At 42.4% G+C, this 18610-nt stretch overlaps 1 protein-coding gene across 9 annotated transcripts in view; it reads left to right on the forward strand.

Annotated features, from left to right (window-relative positions):
- The window catches only part of PTPN14 (protein tyrosine phosphatase non-receptor type 14), a 175113-nt gene that overhangs the window by 62530 nt on the left and 93973 nt on the right, over positions 1-18610 (forward strand). For 3 of the 9 annotated variants that reach the window (XM_007101547.4, XM_007101548.4, XM_055084075.1), the window contains exon 2: positions 5120-5447. In XM_007101547.4, coding sequence (XP_007101609.1) covers positions 5274-5447 — 174 coding nt within the window. In that variant the 5' untranslated portion in view covers positions 5120-5273. Of the gene's footprint in view, positions 1-3565; positions 3601-3913; positions 4134-5119; positions 5448-17672; positions 17931-18610 lie in introns of those variants that run through there. The other 6 variants (XM_028488452.2, XM_055084076.1, XM_055084074.1 and 3 more) reach the window with 5 other exon arrangements.

Consider the following 18610-nt stretch of genomic DNA (forward strand, 5'->3'; position numbering starts at 1 on the left):
GCCATGGCGGCTGGGCCCGTGAGCCATGGCCGCTGAGCCTGCGCGTCTGGAGCCTGTGCTCCGCAACGGGAGAGGCCACAAAGGTGAGAGGCCCGCGTACCGCAAAAAAAAAAAAAAAAAAAAAAAAGAATGCAGCTGAACAGCAGTTAGCTTCTGCTAGTGATTTCAGAACTTACATTTAGGAGAAAAAAAAAGGCAAGTATGTGTAATATAGCATGGGAAATCAAGAGAAAGTGTGATGACCATCTTGAAGATTTGGGTTTTAATTTCTGTCTTTCATTTTTCTAGAGACTGTACAGGTAAATCAATAGAGAAGATTAAGCTGTATTTGGTTGACATTATGAAAGATCTCTCTACTTTTAACCCAGCTTATTTAAAGATTTATTAAATCAGCCAAACAATTTTTTCTGTATTATGAGAAAGCTGTCTTTGCTTTGTGTTTTCAACTTGCAGGGTTTTCGTTGATATGTTTAGGAAAAAGAAGAGTACAAGGTACTGGAAATTCACAGCTGATAGTCAAAGATGGATGTATACATGTTAGAGGTTTGGGGAATCTGATGGGCTAGTCAGGAGAGGGTTTTTGAAGTGACTTTGAAGCTTTCTGTATGTTCTCTCTCACTGTTGCCTATTCCATAAAAGGCCTTTAAGTGTGGTGCTTACCCAGCAAATATCCCAACAGATTGCTTTCGGCAGTCATGGGCACACTAGAATACTATCCAATCGGTAGTTCCCTTGTAGTTTTCGCACAGAACTTCCAGGGGATATGGCGTCTCTCTAGTCTTCGAGACCACCCCCAGGGCAAGGCACATTGAGGTCTGGAGAAGGGAAGCTTGGGTGGTGGGAATGTTCTTTTCAAAATCTGGGTAAAATTTTTTCCCCAAAAAGCACCAGTGAGCTGAATAACTTCTCATCCCATTTCTCCAGTTTTAAGCCTCTCTTAAGCGCCCCCAAGTCAGTCCTATGTGAGACTTCAGATTCCTCAAGTTTCACTGGGGTCACCTGGAGGCCCCTGTCCTACCTTGGTTTCAAAATCTCAACTATTTTAGGATTCATTCTTTCTTTCATTGTAACAACAAATATTTATTTAGCTTTCTGCCATGTACAAAGCTCCACTTTAGGGTCACAGGAGACCACAGAGCTGAATCTGACAGAGAATCTGACACAGATCTTTCCCTTCAGGATTCTAATTGGGAACCAAGACACCTATGGGCGATTCTTCAGTGTGAGAGAGACTGGGATATGCTAGCAGCCGTAGAGACACAGCCTAGTGGATTATAGGACCAAAGGCAGTTTATTTATTTATTTATTTTTAATTAATGTATTTATTTGGCTGCACTGGGTCTTAGTTGCGGCATGTGGGATCTTTAGTTGCAGCTTGCAGGCTCTTAGTTCCCTGACCAGGGATTGAACCCAGGCCCCCCTGCATTGGGAGCGTGGAATCTTAACCACTGGACCTCCAGGGGAGTCCTCCAAAGGCAGTTTAGAATCAATCTTCTACCAAAAAAAAAAAAAAACAAACCCCAAAAAGCCAGTTGCAGACACCAGACACTATACACATGTTATTGACTGAAATAAGGGATTAAGGAGAAGGCAACAGTCTTCTAACCCACTGAGAACGGGCTCGTGATGGGGCATTTCGTCGAATGACCAGTTCCTTTCTGCTCTAGATGTCAGTTGGGGGAATGACAAGGTAGCAGTTCTGGGAGAGTCCATGGTTCATTTTACACTTGGTCAAGTTTCCCTGTGGAATTGTCATTGCTTCATGTTAAACTCTATATTCCTTGTTTTGCCTTTTTTTCTTTTTAAAATGCTTTGTCCACAGTAGGTGGCAAGGTACTCAAGTCCTTTTCACACCTGCTCTGCTATCCTTTGAGCAAACCCAGCTCACTGTGAGGGGCATAGGAAGGGAACACACCCACACTTACTGAGCGCACCCCGGAAACATTTTCTCATTAACTCCTCACAAACTTGGGGTAGGGGTTATCCTTCCAGATGAGTAGACTGAGGCTGAGGTTATCTTTCCAGACGAGTAAACTGAGGATTAGTACCTGGGCACTCACTCCAGGCCTCTCTGGGTGAATCCAGTTCTCACACCAAGGTTTGTGAATGTTCTGTTCCATGAGATTAAACTTTGGCTCTTAGAGAGAACCGCTCAGCTCAATTCCCGTTCTCCCTCCTCGCATCACGTGAGTGTCTTTTTACCCCTAAGTATATCCACTGGCATCTCCTAAAGCCATTCTCCTACGTAACCACAATTCCACTATTAAAAACAGAAGAAAATTAACCATCATATGTTCGTATCATCTCATTTCTACTCTCTATTTCAGATTTCCCTAAGGGTCTCATGTGTTTGATAACTATTTTTTTTTCCAACCTGGGTTTGCTTAAGGCTCACACATTGCATTTTGCTTTTATAACTCTGGAATTTCTCTTACTCTAGACCAACCTGCCTCCAGTCCCTCCTGTTCAGCACTTGTTTCAGGACACTGACTTTTAGAGGGACCAGACCAGTTTTCTTATAACCTTTTTGTTGACACTTTACCTGGCAAGTGTCTTGCAAATTGAAGATTTTAAAAGTTCTTTAAACCTAAAATAGGTATTTTCTAGGAGATGTGTTGCCAGATTGTCAGATGTTGCACCTGATATATATCATTTTCTGTAGCTAATATATTTTAAAAGAATCTTTATTTACAAAAATAAGGCAATTGTAAAATGTTAGAACAATTCAGAAATACAGTTGGCCCTTCATATCCACAGGTTCTGCATCTGCGGAGTCAACCAAACTTGGACTGAAAATATTTTTTAAAACAAAATTCCAGAAAGTTCCAAAAAGCAAAACTTGAATTTGCCAAGCTGGCCAACTATTTACATAGCATTTACATTGTATTAGGTATTATAAGTAATCTAGAGATGAATTAAAGTATACGAGGTAGGTTCTTTGCAAACACTATGCCATTTTATATAAGAGACTTGAGCATCCTCGAATTTTGGTATCTGCTGGGATCCTGGAACCAATCTCCTGCGGATACAGAGGAATGACTGTATATGAAATATAAAATAAGAGTCCCGTTTGATACCATCACCATGTAGCCCTGAGATAACAGTCATTTTGGTGAACTTGTATTTTTTTCCCATTTATTTATTTATTGTAAAAACTGATCATCTGTACACATTGTTGTGCGGTTTACTGTTTATCTCACTAACTGCGTTGTGGATTATGTCCTGTCAAATATGTAGCTGAGATTGTGTTTAGTAGTGCCTGGGATAAAAGTGCACCAAGCCAGCCACATTCCTTCCTAGGTGTTCAAGGCGAGACACACCCAAATGTAAAGTGCCCGGCCCAGGATGAGAAATGTGACTTGTGCCCACAGAGCAAATATTTTTCTCTCTTTGAGGCTCTCTAGCTAATATAGGAGTTGAATCTTGGTGTGTTCTGCCCTGTGTTTTAGCAAGTTGATGGAATGTGGGAGTAGTAAACTCTTAAGGACTCTGTATTTAAATTCTGATACTTTTTTTTTTTTTTTTTTTCTTTTCTGGGTGGGTCCCTCCATATTTTTTTCTGCAGATACCAGGAGATCATCAGGTTGGCCTACCTTGCAGGTAAACATGATACTCTGCCAACATGAAGTGATTTAGAAATGTTAATCTATTTTACCAAGCCCAAGTCTCTAGCATATGTATGTTAAGCCATCATAAAACACGTACCTGTCACACTAAGGAATGTGCCAAGGGCAGGCATCAAAGACTGGCCAAAGGAGTCTCAGAAGTGTGTTTTACTGTGTTGTAGGGTTGTGTCCTGGCAACCTCTGTGAGGCCTGGGGTACTGACAAGGAGTGATTTCTAAATATTGAAGCCATTTTACTTATTAATGCAAGAATTCCTACAAGTAATTATTCCTGTTTGTCTATCCAAGTGTCAGAGGGCTCAGAGGTAATTCTGTGGATAAAGGGCATAAAGGCTGCCTGACTTAGGGAATCAAATGAACAGAACAATCATATGAGCAAGAGATAGTCCTTTGTGCTTCATGGAGAACAGAAAGTTGAACAGAGAGACCATGTGGACATTTCTGGCTTCTTTGGAAGATAAGTTTAACGAGCCTCCTGGTGAGAGAATCGCTGGCACAGGGCGGAATGGTAAAGCTGCTTTTACTGTTGTTATTTTGTTCTCGTGTTGTCCGTGGCAATAATGTCATCGCTGCCATTTGGTGGGACGTCCGGGTGTCAGTAAATTTCGTTATTAGTAAGTTAAATTATCTATAATTTGGTGATGGGCTTTTGCATCAAGAAATCTGTAAAGGAACAAAATGATTGTAGGGTGGTTCCCCACATCTGTCTGAATACCTGGTGAGGAAAGGATAGAGCTGTGATTTTAAGTGCATTAAAAAATTCATGTATTAATTTTTTTTGAAAAAAGAAAGTTGCTGAGTAGTTAATCATTAATTACTAATTTATAATTAGTTAATAATTAAATGCATATTCACTCCATTTTCTATCATCCAGTAATAAAGTAAATAAGAAGATAAAGTAAATAAGAAAATAAGTATAAATATTAAAATAAACGGAAATAATGTGAATGGAAGTAAAGAGGCAGTGTTGCAAAGAGTGAGGAATGAGATAAGATTTTTAAGTTCAGGATCAGGGAGTTGCTTAAATCATTGAACCCCACTTTTTTCATCTCTAGGATAGGGATCGTACAATCGACACCCAGAGGGTTGTTAATGAGGCTGAAATGAGATAATATATTTAGAAGTTAAAAGAAAAAGTTCAAATTCTACTCCTGCTTTCTTGAGCAGACAGGCTTGTACGATGAAAAAAAGCATGTGAATCGAAGTCACATAGACACTGGTGTGAATTCTGGCTTTGCCGTGTGCATTCTTAGATGAGTTCTTTTAATCTCTCTGAACGTCAGTTACTCTAGCCGTAAAGTGGATCTTATCATATCACCCTTGTAAGGTAAGGTCAAGTGCACGGGTTAGACCAAGGCGCTTGGGAGCAAGAGTCTGCTGGCTCTTGAATCTGGACGTTCATCTATCAGGGGCGTGTGCTTGTGTGTGTGGAGTATGTGCCGCCTGGAGCTTCCCTTCCAGGTGATGACCTTGCTGCTGCTTTTCTGTTTGCAGCGACCCTCCAGAGCGCCACGCTGGGCATGGACGCCTTTTTCCGCACTTGGAGGAGCACGGGTGCTAGTGTCATCGCCCAGTCACAAAGCTGCTAAGGCCGTCTCAGGGGCGTGGGCGTCAGGACAGGAGGGCAGCATCCGAGGGCCACAGAGCCATGCCTTTCGGCCTGAAGCTCCGCCGGACCCGGCGCTACAACGTCCTGAGCAAGAACTGCTTTGTCACCCGCATCCGCCTGTTGGACAGCAACGTTATCGAGTGCACGCTGTCTGTGGAGAGCACGGGGCAGGAGTGCCTGGAGGCGGTGGCCCAGAGGCTGGAGCTGCGGGAGGTAAGGGTGCAAGCGCGGTGGGTGAATGTGCGAGAGCTCAACCCCAGGGACCAGCCGCCTTCTCTTGGCACCTGCCAGGCTTTTCAGCCTCAGCCTGGTTTCGAAGCATCCTGTTATTCTTAGCATGGCCTAGATCTTAACACCTTTCAGTGGATGCAGAGACCTGCTCTGATGGTGTGAGAAGCAGGGACACCCCCTAGAGTTTGCACGGGGCACGGGCTGGGGGTGGCAGCTCCCCTTTGCTTTCAGGCCATGAGGAGGTTGTAATGAGACTCTCCTCCCCAAAGCCATTACTCTCTTTAAAACAATCAAGTGGGTAGCTGTTGCATATCAAGGAGAAAACCACATAAGTGGTGGATGCAGCTGCTTTTTTGTTTATTTGTTTGTTTCCATATTTTCCTCTTCAAAGAGGGAAAAGAGGAAGAAAAAGAAAGAGCATTTAAAGTGAGCGTGACCAGGGAGGTTTTTTTGTGGGAGCTTGTAAAATGGGGGTTTTGTTCCTTTTAAGATTCCTCATGACCTTGTTTCCTTTGGGCTTTAAGCAAACCCAGGGTTCACCATTAAGACAGTCACGTTATCTCTCTTTAGAAGAGATTCTTAGAGCAATGTGCCCTTTGTAACCAGCAAGCCCTGCTTTTTTTTTCAGTCTTACAGACATTTAGGACAAGGGACTTTTGAGAGAAACCCCCTCAAGCATTTGTGTCTTGGGAGCATATCGCATGTGGCATATGGGCTGGTAGGTAAGGGGGTGTGGTTGAAAGGTTGCCAGTGCTGAAATGACGGTAGACCCCTGAGAGTCAAGCCTTCCCGAGGGCAAGGAAGAGCTCTGTGATTGTCCTGGGCCCTGGGACACCATTGCCCAGTTCTCAGGGTGATGCAGAACAGGGGAGCGGTCCCTATTGAAAGTGATCTTATTTGATCTCTTTGCTCACCTCTCAGGATCCACCCTCTTTCCATTTGCACAAAGGAGTTGGGGTCAAGGAAGGTCTTCCTCTCCGCTTGGCATCTTCCACAGGCTGCCTCTTATCCTCTGGGGGACTGTTTCACCTGAGCACTTCTGTTTCCTACTGGTCTTCGTGTTTATGCTTTGGTTTCAGTGTTCAGGCCTTCCTTTGACATTTATCTTCCTGTGGAGGAGACTGTCCTGCCCAACAGGTATATGTAGCTTGGTAGCTGACACAATAAACATGTGAAATGTTCTGTCGTTGCTGTTTGATAGTTGGCTCTTTTTTGCTTCTTGGTAGCACATTAGGGTGCACATATTGAACCATATGCGTGTGTATCGGCATAAAGGAAAAACCTTAATGCTGTCGTCAGTTGGCCAAGAGGCTGGTCTAAATTCTCATAAAAATTTTCATTATAGATCATTTGAAAATATATGCAGTGGTTTTACTTTTAAATATTCCCAGTAACTTAAATGAGAATAACTAAGTATTCTTTGCATGCATTAGAAGCAGTATAGTATGTGGTTAAGTAGTTATAAGTGCAGGCTTTGAAGTCTTGAACTTGAGTCAAGTTATGGTTCTGTCACTTACTAGGTAACCTTGGAAAAGTTATTGAACTTCTCTGGAAATCAGTTTTCTCAGCAATAAAATGGAAATAGTGATACTCACCTCACTTACCTTACAGGGCTGTTGTAAATATTAGAAGAGATATAGTATGGCAAATGCATAGGGCTGTGTCTAATAATGTATAATTGTTCCAATTTGAGAGTTTTGAAAAACATTTTTTCATTAAAGAAAATACTGAACAACTGCAATGTTCCAGACACTGTTTTGGGACTTGGTGAAACTAGGATAAATAAGTTGTAATTTTTCCTTCAAGATATGCACAGACTAGTAGAGGAATCCAGCATGTAAAAACCAGCTAAGACTGAATGTGATCCACACTAAGTGCAATGCAGGGGCTGGCCTGAAAGGCAGTGTCTCTCCTTAGAGTTGTGCAGTGCACAGCCTGCTCCACTGAACACCGCAGCCCTAGCTAGGGGAGAGGAAGCCTCAGTGAAATACGAACAGAACCCTCTCATTTTGAACAGGGACTTGAAGGACGCCCAGGAGTTCAGTAGGTGGGAAACAAGGCAGGTCATTCTGGGCATGGGAAACTGGATTTTTGAAGATCCATGGATGTCCATGGATCAGGCGCCATTCTGGGGGCCTGAGAAGGCATCTCTGTGAATCACCAGGTAAAGCCAGAGCGTAAGGTGCAAAGTGAGGGGTGTCTGGAGATGCCTATGATAATAATAATTAACTTTCAGCAGAGTATTGTTTCTCTCAGTGAGAGGGCAAAGGTCAACCCTGGATTATCCCACAACTGGGTCATCACAAAGGACAAAGCAGTGAAGTCCAGATTCTACTGTCAAGTGTGTGTTGCAGGGTGATTGATCTTCTAATGCTGAGATGGGGTTTGCGTTTAATGTTGGCTTTATTTTGACATGCTCTAAACAGGTGCATCCACATTAGAGCAAATCACTTTCTTTTTTCGTTTTATGCTTTCATTCTGTGACAGATCACATTGAAGGTATTAGCCTTTTGTGAAACAGTCCTATAGAAAGTCCTCTTGAATTGAAGGATGAGATAGTGCAGTGCAATACTTTGTTCTTCATTTGCCCAGACACACCTCAAGGAGGAATGCATGCCCCACCCAAGAGCAGAGGGGAGGGTGTGAACACAGGGTCGGCCACACTCACTTGACTTTGTAGGTGGGTCATTTTTCAAATAGGGCTGATGGTGCTTTAGAGAAGAAAGAAAAAATTCATCTAAAATACAATGAATTGTTTAGTCTTTATGAAGTTTTGGAAAGTAGAGTGTGGTGACTATTTGGCTTTGCCGTTAGAAGTGTTCTGTAGTTTAGGTGTACCCTAAACTTGACAGTAGATTTATATTAGGAAAGGAAAATTAATTTTGATTTAATTTTTGATCTACGTTAATTACAATTTATATTTTATTATATAACTTAAAAATAGGTTGTAGGGAATTCCCTGGCAGTCCGGTGCTTAGGACTCCATGCTTCCATTGCAGGACACCGGCTCCATCCCTGGTTGGGAAACTAAGATCCCATAAGCTGCACGGTGCGGCCAAAAAAAAAAAAAGATTGCATTTTTTGAGGCAGTTTTAGGTTTATAGCAAAATTGAGTGGAAAGCACAGAGTCCCTTATACCTCCTGTCCCCTCCCCCTCAGGCTCCCCCACTGACGACACCCCGCACCAGAGTGGTCCATTTGTACAGTCAGTGAACCCACATTAACACGTCATATGCTCAAAGTCCATAGTGTAGGTTAGGGTTCACTCTTGGTGGTGTACATTTTGTGGCTTTTGACAAACGTATAATGACGTGTGTCCATATGGTAAACTTTTTTTAATGTAATAAGCCGATTTCTTAAACAAATATTATACGCAAACATTAATTGAAAAGTATACATGTTTCAGTGTTAAACACATATTCCTCTTCCAACAAAATGAAATGTCATCCTGAGTCACCTTGGGTCACCAGAGGTCTCAGTTGACTCTCTGCTAGTATTTGACCGTGTCCTGTATGACTTCATCCTCCTGTTACTGAATGCAGGTTCACGTGCTTGATGCACAGTGAGGCAAAACAAACCGAAACATCCGAGTTTGGAGCAAAGAAAGGTTTATTGCAGGGCCAAGCAAAGGGAACAGGTGGCTCGTGCTCAGAAATCCCTGAACTGATATGCTAAACGTTTTCAGGGTCAAGTTTGGTTTTGAATGCACAGCTGTGCTGCCATTTCCTATGGCATTCAGAGTGCCCAGGCCTGGCTTAGTCAGCAAACACAGTCATCCCCTGGGGAAGCAGAATATGACAGGGTCCCTGCTCCCAGAAACCCTGGAGTTGGGAGAATAGGAAAAACAAGAAACAAAACAAAGAGAACAGCCTGTACCGAGGTACAGAAACAGGAAAGAACATGGAATTTTCAGGGAAGGGCAGAGAGCAGTGCACAGATCTGTGTGTGTGTGTGTGTGTGTGTGTGTGTGTGTGTGTGTATGTGTGTGTGTGTGTGTGTGTGTGTAGGGGTCATGGAGGGGAGGATAGGAGTGTGGGTAGGTAGGTGGAGTCTGCTTTTGAAGGGTTTGGTGTACCTGGCTAAGGAGTTTTAACTAGATCCCGTAGAACATTGTTTCTAAAATGTGTCACAAAAATAATTAAAATAATCACCACCTTTTAATGTACCACATGTTGTGCTTAGCGCCTTTCATAGATCAACTCATTTAATTCTTCTGACAAGTCTGTCAGCTGGCTACTCTTGCTGTCCCCATTTTATGGATGGGGAGACCACAGTGTAGTCCCTGGGCTGTCTCAAATTCAGGTAGACTGACTCCATCGTTCTAATTCCCAGGGATGTGTAGTGGCAGAAAAAGGGGCCGTGGTAAGATGCTTTGGGAAACACTCTCATAAGTTCTGCAGTTAAAAAAATAAATGTGTTGAGCTCAGTGTTTCACAATTAGTTTGGTCTTCTAGTAAATACTCTTTGAATCGTTTGGGTAATAAAACACTGCCTGGAGATGGAAAGCCATAAAAAGATTTCAAGGTGAAGCATGACATGATCACCTTGTGTTTTAAGAAAAGAACCAAATAGCCGGAAAACAATGGGGATTGGGTGACAGGAGGAACAGAGATGCTAATTAGGTGGACATACCAATAACCTGGCAAGAGGAAACAACGTGAACCCCTTAAGAAAAAATATTTGTGAATTGTTTTAAATAAGTTCAGAAAAAAAATGAGGTATGAGTTTCTGGCTGGGAACTCTATTTAAAGGAAGAGGCTCGGGAGATACAGGAGGCTCAGAAAATTAGAATTCTGATAATATAGTTACAGTATGTTTGGATCCATGGATTTCCTCTTCCCCCAATGAAATCTTAGGTGGAACTTCAGTATGTAAAATGGAGCTGCTCTGTTTGCTGACGGGATGGATAGGGTATCCGGAGCCCCATTTCCTTGTGCCCTTCCCACACACGCCCCAACATGGCTTGAAAAATCATCGCCCTAGATTAAGAGAGAAATAGCTAAAACAGTGTTGCCTTATGACTAATCCTTTGAAAAATAAATACATGGAGAAACAGCAGAGTTTGGTGGCTAGAAATGAGAGTTCGGACCAAACTGTTCGAGTTTGAATCCTGGCTCTGCCACTGATTTGCTGTGTGATCTTGAATAGTTACTTAACACCTTGTGCCTCTGTTTTCTCATCTGTGAATGAAGATGGTAATAGTAGCAGCCTCCATAAGTTGTTGGGAGGATTAAATGAGTTAGTTTTTGCAAAGTTGCCACCTATCTCAGTGCTGGGCACATAGGAAGCACTTAATATGGCGGTCTCCTCTGCAAAACACTACTCAGGTCAGACGGAGAAAGAGAAATATAGTATGTTACATGCGGACTCTAAAAAGAAATGATACAGGGACTTCCCTGGTGGTGCAGTGGTTAAGAATCTGCCTGCCAATGCAGGGGACAGGAGTTTGAGCCCTGCTCCGGGAAGATCCCACATGCCATGGAGCAACTAAGCCTGTGTGCCACAACTATTGAGCCTGTGCTCTAGAGCCTGTGAGCCACAACTACTGAACTTGCTCACCTAGAGCCCATGCTCCGCAACAAGAGAAGCCACCACAATGAGAAGCCTGCTCACCGCAACGAAGAGTGGCCTCCACTTGCTGCAACCAGAGAAAGCCAGCACATGCAGCAACAAAGACCCCAACGCAGCCAAAAATTAAAAAAAAAAAAGAAAAGAAATGATACAAATGAACTTGTTTACAAAACAGAAACAAACTCACAGACTTAGAGAACAGAACTTATGGTTATGGGGCGGGGGGAAGGGTCGGGGGAAGGGATAGTTAGGGAGTTTGGGATTGACATATACACACTGTTATATTTAAAATGGGTAACCAACAAGGACCTACTGTATAGCACAGCTCAATAATATGTAACAACGTAAATGGGAAAAGAATTTGAAAAAGAATGGATACATGTATATGTATACCTGAATCACTTTGCTGTACACCCGGAAACCAACACAACATTGTTAATCAACTGTACTCCAATATAAAATAAAAAGTTAAAAAAAAAAAAAAAAGACACCACTCAGGCTGTCTAGACCCCCTATAGTCCCTCCAGAGTCTGGGCTCTCACCCTTTTGTAAGTCTGCTCATTGCATTTTTAGATGGCTTTGATCATTAGAAACTATGATCTTCCACTGAGCCAAAATCTTTCAGTTCCTTGAACAGTTATTAATTTCAGATTGTGCTGCCCAGTAGGATAGCCATTGGCTCAGTAGTTGCCAATGTAGTGGCATTGGCACGTGGGCTCAGTAGTTTTGGCTCGCGAGCTCTAGGTTGCAGGCTCAGTAGTTGTGGTGCACGGGCTTAGTTGCTCAGCGGCATGTGGGATCTTCCCAGACCAGGGCTCGAACCCGTATCCCCTGCATTGGCAGGTGGATTCTTAACCACTGTGCCACCAGGGAAGTCCCTATACCATTTTAAGTAAAATTTATTAAAGTTAATTTTACTTCTTTAAATAAAATTTATTAAAATTAATTTTATTTCTTTGTACTTTTTAAATGTAGCTACTAGAAAATTTTAAATTAAATATGTGGCTCAGGGACTTCCCTGGTGGTTCAGTGGGTAAGACTCCTTGCTCCCAATGCAGGGGACCCAGGTTCAGTCCCTGGTCAGGGAACTAGATCCCGTGTGTATGCCACAACTAAGAGTTTGCATGCTGCAACTAAGAGTCTGCAGGCCGCAACTAAGAAGCCCACATGCCGCAACTGAGTCCGCAGGCTGCAACTAAGAAGTCTGCATGCATGCTGCAGCGAAGATCCCACGTGCCACAACAAAGACCCGGCACAGTCAAAATAATAAATAAGTAAGTAAGTAAGTAAATAAATAAATAAATAAAACAAAGTAGTGTTAGCATAATAATTTTAAAAAATTCAGGTCACATTTAAAAAAATATCTGGCTCACATTATATTTCTACTAAACACTGCTGTTCTAAGAAAAGCAAGGAGGCCATGTTAATAGTAATAAGAAATATAAAGAATTCCAATAAAACGTAAAAATATGCTAGAATTATTTCCTTTAGGGATAATCGTGACTCTACTTTTAATTAAAAAATAATAAATGGAGGAGGGATAAATAATTTAACACAAGTACGTGAGAATACTCTTCATGGCTATACTCTATTCAAGGTAGAGAACTGTTTTTTTATTAGGAAATCCAGCACTTTGGGGAAGAATAAATTCAATGAACTCTTGGGCCTCTTCTAAGACTAAACTAAGAGCCCTGGTTTTTATAGGAGCCTAAAAAAAATCCATAACCATTTCATAGCATTGGTGATTATCCTCTAAGTTATTCCCCTTTTCTTTTTTTTTTTTTTTTTTTGGCGTTACGCGGGCCTCTCACTGCTGTGGCCTCTCCCGTTGCGGAGCACAAGCTCCGGACGGGCAGGCTCAGCGGCCATGGCTCACGGGCCCAGCCGCTCTGTGGCATGGGGGATCTTCCCGGACCGGGGCGCAAACCCGCGTCACCAGGGAAGCCCTCCCCTTTTCTTTTGCAAATTTATATTTTCATCTTTACTGAAAGCTGATTTATCCAGAGCTATCAGCTATGGTAGAAATGTCTCACATTTTGCTCTTTTCATAACGGCTAGAGCTTACAACGATACAGAATCTTTACATGCATTTCCTTTCATCAAAGTAAAGCTAACCTACATTAAGGATATTTCTATGGCTTGATTTTACGTTAATCTTTTGGGAATTGGAAATTTATCTGTGATAATGGGAGTACTCGAACACTTCATTCCCTGGCCCTGTCTGATAATAGTGGAATTTGCTGTATTTTATAGCCAGCTTAAGTATATCTATATATGTTTGTATTTGCAGAGGACTAAAATAATCAACCATGATTAAGAACTGATTGAAGAGTACTCTGCTGGGGAAATTTCTGAATTTTGCATTGCTTTTTGTCTTTGTAAAGATTATGATGTGAAATCTTACTAGCTTAATGTCAATTCTGTAAGGTAAATTGGTGCCAGTGTCTATTTTCTAGACACAGAGATTGTAGGTGAAGTAATCCCCTGGTCTTCATCTTTTTGTATATTCCGGGTGAGTCGTGCAGCCTCAGAAGAGTGAATTTTCTTGGCTATGAGATTTGCCTCTTGGGTCTGTGTTACTCTGCAGTTTCTTTTCCTGTATTTTTATGAAAAGATTGACTAGGAAAATGAAGATGGTGCAGTTGTTAATTATAGATGTGCCAGTTATAGAAATCCCAGACTATCCAGAGTAGAGGTTGATTGCACGCAAGTTGTTTTTTGCAGTTATCCAACTGATGTATGGTGGTTTATTTTCCAAAGCATTTGGAATGTAGTTGCGTGAAGTGCTGTTTTCAGAGTCTGTGTCTAGTCATCTTTTGAAGTATTTTCCATGCCTCCTTGAAAGTTTGAATGATTGTATGTAATTCCTGTTTATTTTATGTGGAGGTGTCTCAACCTCTTTGTTTCTTAATTTACAACTGAAATATACTGGCTACTACAGGGACCCTATTACAAACTAATGGAAAGTATTTTAAACTTTTGCTTCTGGATGATTAACTCTTCAAAATGCTTGAGATAAGATCGTGGATTTAATCCTAGTAATTGCCAGGACTGTGTCTGTAACCCTTATAAATAGTTAGCATTAAAGCTGTGTCATTGTCATAAAACTAGAAAAACAAAACCCTCAAAAAATATCTTTCCCTATTAATAGCTACCATGCGGGATAACACCATATTTACAAATAAATGAAGAAATCAATCAAAAACATCCCAAACTGTTTTTAAAGGCCTTATTTACTACAATCTTTTCATGATACCGAAAGAGGGCTCTTATTATGACACTGAAGGATTCACATGCCAATCTGCCACTGAAGAAACTAGCCTATTATTGAGGGCTCACATACATTTATCCTTCCCTGTTAAAATGCAAAACTCCAAACCAAATAAACCAGGAAACTACTCATATGAAAATGACAATTTATGTGGCTCTTCTTACATTATTTTTTTTAGTAATGCATTTTTTCATTTTTAGCAATTGATTCAGAGATGTGGTTCCTCTCCCTGGGAACCGGTTCTTCTGTCTTTTCTTTTTTTAAATAAATTTATGTATTTATTTATTTTGGGCTGAGTTGGGCCTTTGTTGCTGCGCGCGGGCTTTCTCTGGTTGCAGTGAGCGGGGGCTTCTCCTGTTGCGGAGCACGGGCTCTAAGCGCGCGGGCTTCAGTAGTTGTGGCTCGTGGGCTCTAGAGCGCAGGCTCAGTAGTTGTGGCGCACGGGCTTAGTTGCTCTGCGGCATGTGGGATCTTCCCGGAGCAGGGCTTGAACCCGTGTCCCCTGCATTGGCAGGCGGATTCCTAACCACTGCACCACCAGGGAAGCCCTGTCTTTTCTTATCGCAATGAACTCATTGCAGAATTCATGGCACCAGAGCTGTTTTCTAAAGAAAACTAGAGAAATAAAATGGGATTTAGAGCTCACACAGAGGTATCCTGAGGATTAGATGGACCTGGTTTATGTTTGGTGCTTTGGAGATAAACCAAACAAGTGTCTCCGGCATTTTCTTGGGCAATACGGTGGAATCCTTTTGGTCGTGGAGGAGGTAGCCATTTCTACCATTTCTATTTGGAATCCACCACATTTCCTTCAACCATCTGGCAGTGTTTAGCAGTGAAGCTCAGCTTTCAGAATTCAGCTGGAGTTGAAATTGGCAAGTCGCTTATGAACAGGCCTGGTGTGGTCTCAGCTGGGCTTGATGAGAGTAATGGCCCCTTGGCTGATACACAGGAAGTTGATTGGTGCACATGTTAGTTTAAGTGAGTGGTTAGGTTCTGATTCCATTTCCTGTGATGCATTTTGTAGACATGGCTGAATAAATGTGTTGCCTTGTGAACTTGAACAGAACAGGGTAAGAACTTTGAGACAGGGTCTTTCTCCTCCATTGAATACTCCAGAGCAGGGATGTGGCTAGGGGAAGAACGGGGGTGGATGGGGTGGGAATGGAGAAGGTTACCTGGGGCAGAGCTTCACAAGACAGTGTGTGGATGGGGATCTCATAAATGAACTTTCCTTCCTCCCAAATAACTCAGTACAGCACTTCTAAAACTAGGTGGTTCTGGCCATAGTATGTAGAAACTGTGTCCTCCAGATTACCTGCCTCTGCATTGGAACCCCATTTCTTGAATAGTTAAATAATTGTTTCATTGGATAAATGCATGGTGAGTCACCCAGAAATACCCTGTGTCCTCTGGAAAAGACTGTATTGCAGCAACAAAAATATCTTACGCCATGGATTAGGTTTTGGCATTGTAAGTGGTTTACCTTGTTATTTGGAATTCTGTACTGTTAATTATGGCTCAAGACTATTATCATACAATGATTTCTTCTGTACCTCATCATCTTCCTTTTCTGTGTGTGCACGTGTGCATGAATGTATCTTTGTGCATGCATGTATGTGTATGTGTACTCCATGGAATATTCTTTCTCAGGGTGGGTTTTTTTTTTTTTTGTGGTATGCGGGCCTCCCTCTGTTGTGGCCTCTCCCATTGCGGAGCACAGGCTCCGGACGCGCAGGCTCAGCGGCCATGGCTCACGGGCCCAGCCGCTCCGCGGCATGTGGGATCCTCCCAGACCGGGGCGCGAACCCGGTTCCCCTGCATCGGCAGGCGGGCGCGCAACCATTGCGCCACCAGGGAAGCCCCAGGGTGGGTTTTTTTTTAATTAATTTATTTTTGTCTGCGTTGCGTCTTCGTTGATGTGCGTGGGTTTTCTCTAGTTGTGGCGAGCGGGGGCTACTCTTCATTGCGGTGCGTGGGCTTCTCATTGCGGTGGCTTCTCTTGTTGCGGAGCACGGGCTCTAGGCGTGCGGGCTTCAGTAGTTGTGGCATGCAGGCTCAGTAGCTGTGGCTCGCGGGCTCTAGAGCACAGGCTCAGTAGTTGTGGCATATGGGCTTAGTTGCTCCGTGGCACGTGGGATCTTCCCGGACCAGGGCTCGAGCCCGTGTCCCCTGAATTGGCAGGCGCATTCTTAACCACTGTGTCACGAGGAAGTCCCTTTTTTTTTTTTTGAAGCGGGGAGATCAGGTCTGGTTTAACGATTGGGTGGGAATGAGAAAAGGAAAAGGAAATTTAAAATACTGGCCTTCAAAGCATAGGAGAAGTAAAAGTTAAATCTTTTTTTTTTTTTTTTTTTCAAAATCAATTGTAGAATGTTTATGCAGTTATTGTGGACCCTTTATAGTTTGAATGTTACTAATTTGAGTGAATGTTACAATTTGAATGAAGTGTGGACCATAAAATCATACCTCCAAGTGTGAAGACTCCTTTTAGTAAAAGATAATAAATCATGGTTGGCTTGTTAATAAGCAATTGCAAAGTTTTCCCTCCCTTTCTCCACCTATGCTTATAAAAGGGCTCTTTTTCAACTAAAATAATTATCACATAGCCTGTCACTGTTTACATATATTACCTCATTTATCATATGCAAACTCACTACTAGCCATACACAATATGGAGGAATACCCTCATATGGCGCTGTGCTCCATGAAGGAATTCAGTATAATGCAGAGCTGCCTTGGACCCTTTTTCAGATGGTTTATTAAGTACCCAGATTGCCTCATTTTAAGGTTAGCCTAAGCCCACATGATAGATCCCCTAGGAAAGCATCAGAGTGATGTTCCAGTGTCCCATAAACACCTATAATGAGACTCTAAAGAAAATCTTCGGGGAGGCACTGCTTTGTGATTTTATTTTTCTTATACCTTTTAGATTTTTATGTTATTTATAGGCCTTCCAGCTTCTGCTTTTGCTTGCTTTTTCTCCTTTATCTTTAGATAACTTCTGTTTTCTTTTTTTAACATCTTTATTGGAGTATAATTGCTTTACAGTGTATTGTTAGTTTCTGCTGTATAACAAAGTGAATCAGCTCTACATATAAATATGTCCCCATATCTCTTCCCCCTTGCGTCTCCCTCCCACCCTCCCTATCCCACCCCTCTAGGTGGTCACAAAGCACCGAGCTGATCTCCCTGTGCTATGTGGCTGCTTCCCACTAGCTATCTATTTTACATTTGATAGTGTATATATGTCCATGCCACTCTCTCACTTCGTCCCAGCTTACCCTTCCCCCTCCCCGTGTCCTCAAGACCATTCTCTACGCCTGCGTCTTTTACCTTCTGTTTTCTGATTCCGTGGTTGATAGAGATGCCAATAGCACTGATGACAAAGATTCTTGAGGCTTGCCTGCTTTCACTTACCGAGGATGATGATCGTGGAGATAATAGTAGCAGCAACAGAAGTCACCATTGATGAAGGAGTTACTCAATGTGGGCCATGCACACGTGGACAGGCATTATCTCATTTACACCCCGAACAGCCTGTGGGTGATGGTTGTAATCACCATCCATTTTACAGAGGAGAAAGCACTGAGACCCTCGGAGGCTCCATCGCTTGTATAAAGGTATCAAGACAGAGAGTGTAAAAGCTTGGAGATGAACTGACTTCAAAGCCTATTTTCTTTCCGTTCAGCCACGTTTCATTTCCTCTACGTCATCAGTCCCCTTGGAACAGCTAAGGGGCTCACTGGAGCTGGGAAATGAACAACAGGGTCAGAATTCACTCAAGCAAGTTGGTCTAAGTTGATAGAAATATAACCTCGGCTCTGTTCGTTGGCATTTTGTTGCTCAAGAAATGCACAGATTTCTGGTATGGACTTGCCCTTTTGAAAATCATGGAGGAAATGGTCCCATCTGAAAGTACACCCGTTTAAAAATATCCTGTAGAGTATTTTGGATCTGCAGCTTTATGTAGGGAAGGAAGTGTCTGGTTTTCTGGTAAAGTCAGAGTCAAAACTTGACTACAGATTTTGGTGGGGTGGTGATGGGGATTGATCTATAGTATTGTTGAGGTGGCAGCCGGCTGGAGTGGGAAAGTCGGCACAGAAATGCCTTTGGAAATTAAACATTGTAATGAAATGATTCCTTTGAAGGCAGCTTTCCAGATGCGCTGTAAACCATTCTAGGCTATAATTGAAATATAAAAGAACGCTTCAAAAGCAGTTATCTATTTTTTAGCGACTGTTGTGCTAATCCTGAAATCCTAGCATGAATTAATGTAAAGACAGGACTGGATGCATAAAAC

Source organism: Physeter macrocephalus, chromosome 4 (assembly GCF_002837175.3).
Source record: "Physeter macrocephalus isolate SW-GA chromosome 4, ASM283717v5, whole genome shotgun sequence".
Classification (NCBI taxonomy): Eukaryota; Metazoa; Chordata; class Mammalia; order Artiodactyla; family Physeteridae; genus Physeter; species Physeter macrocephalus.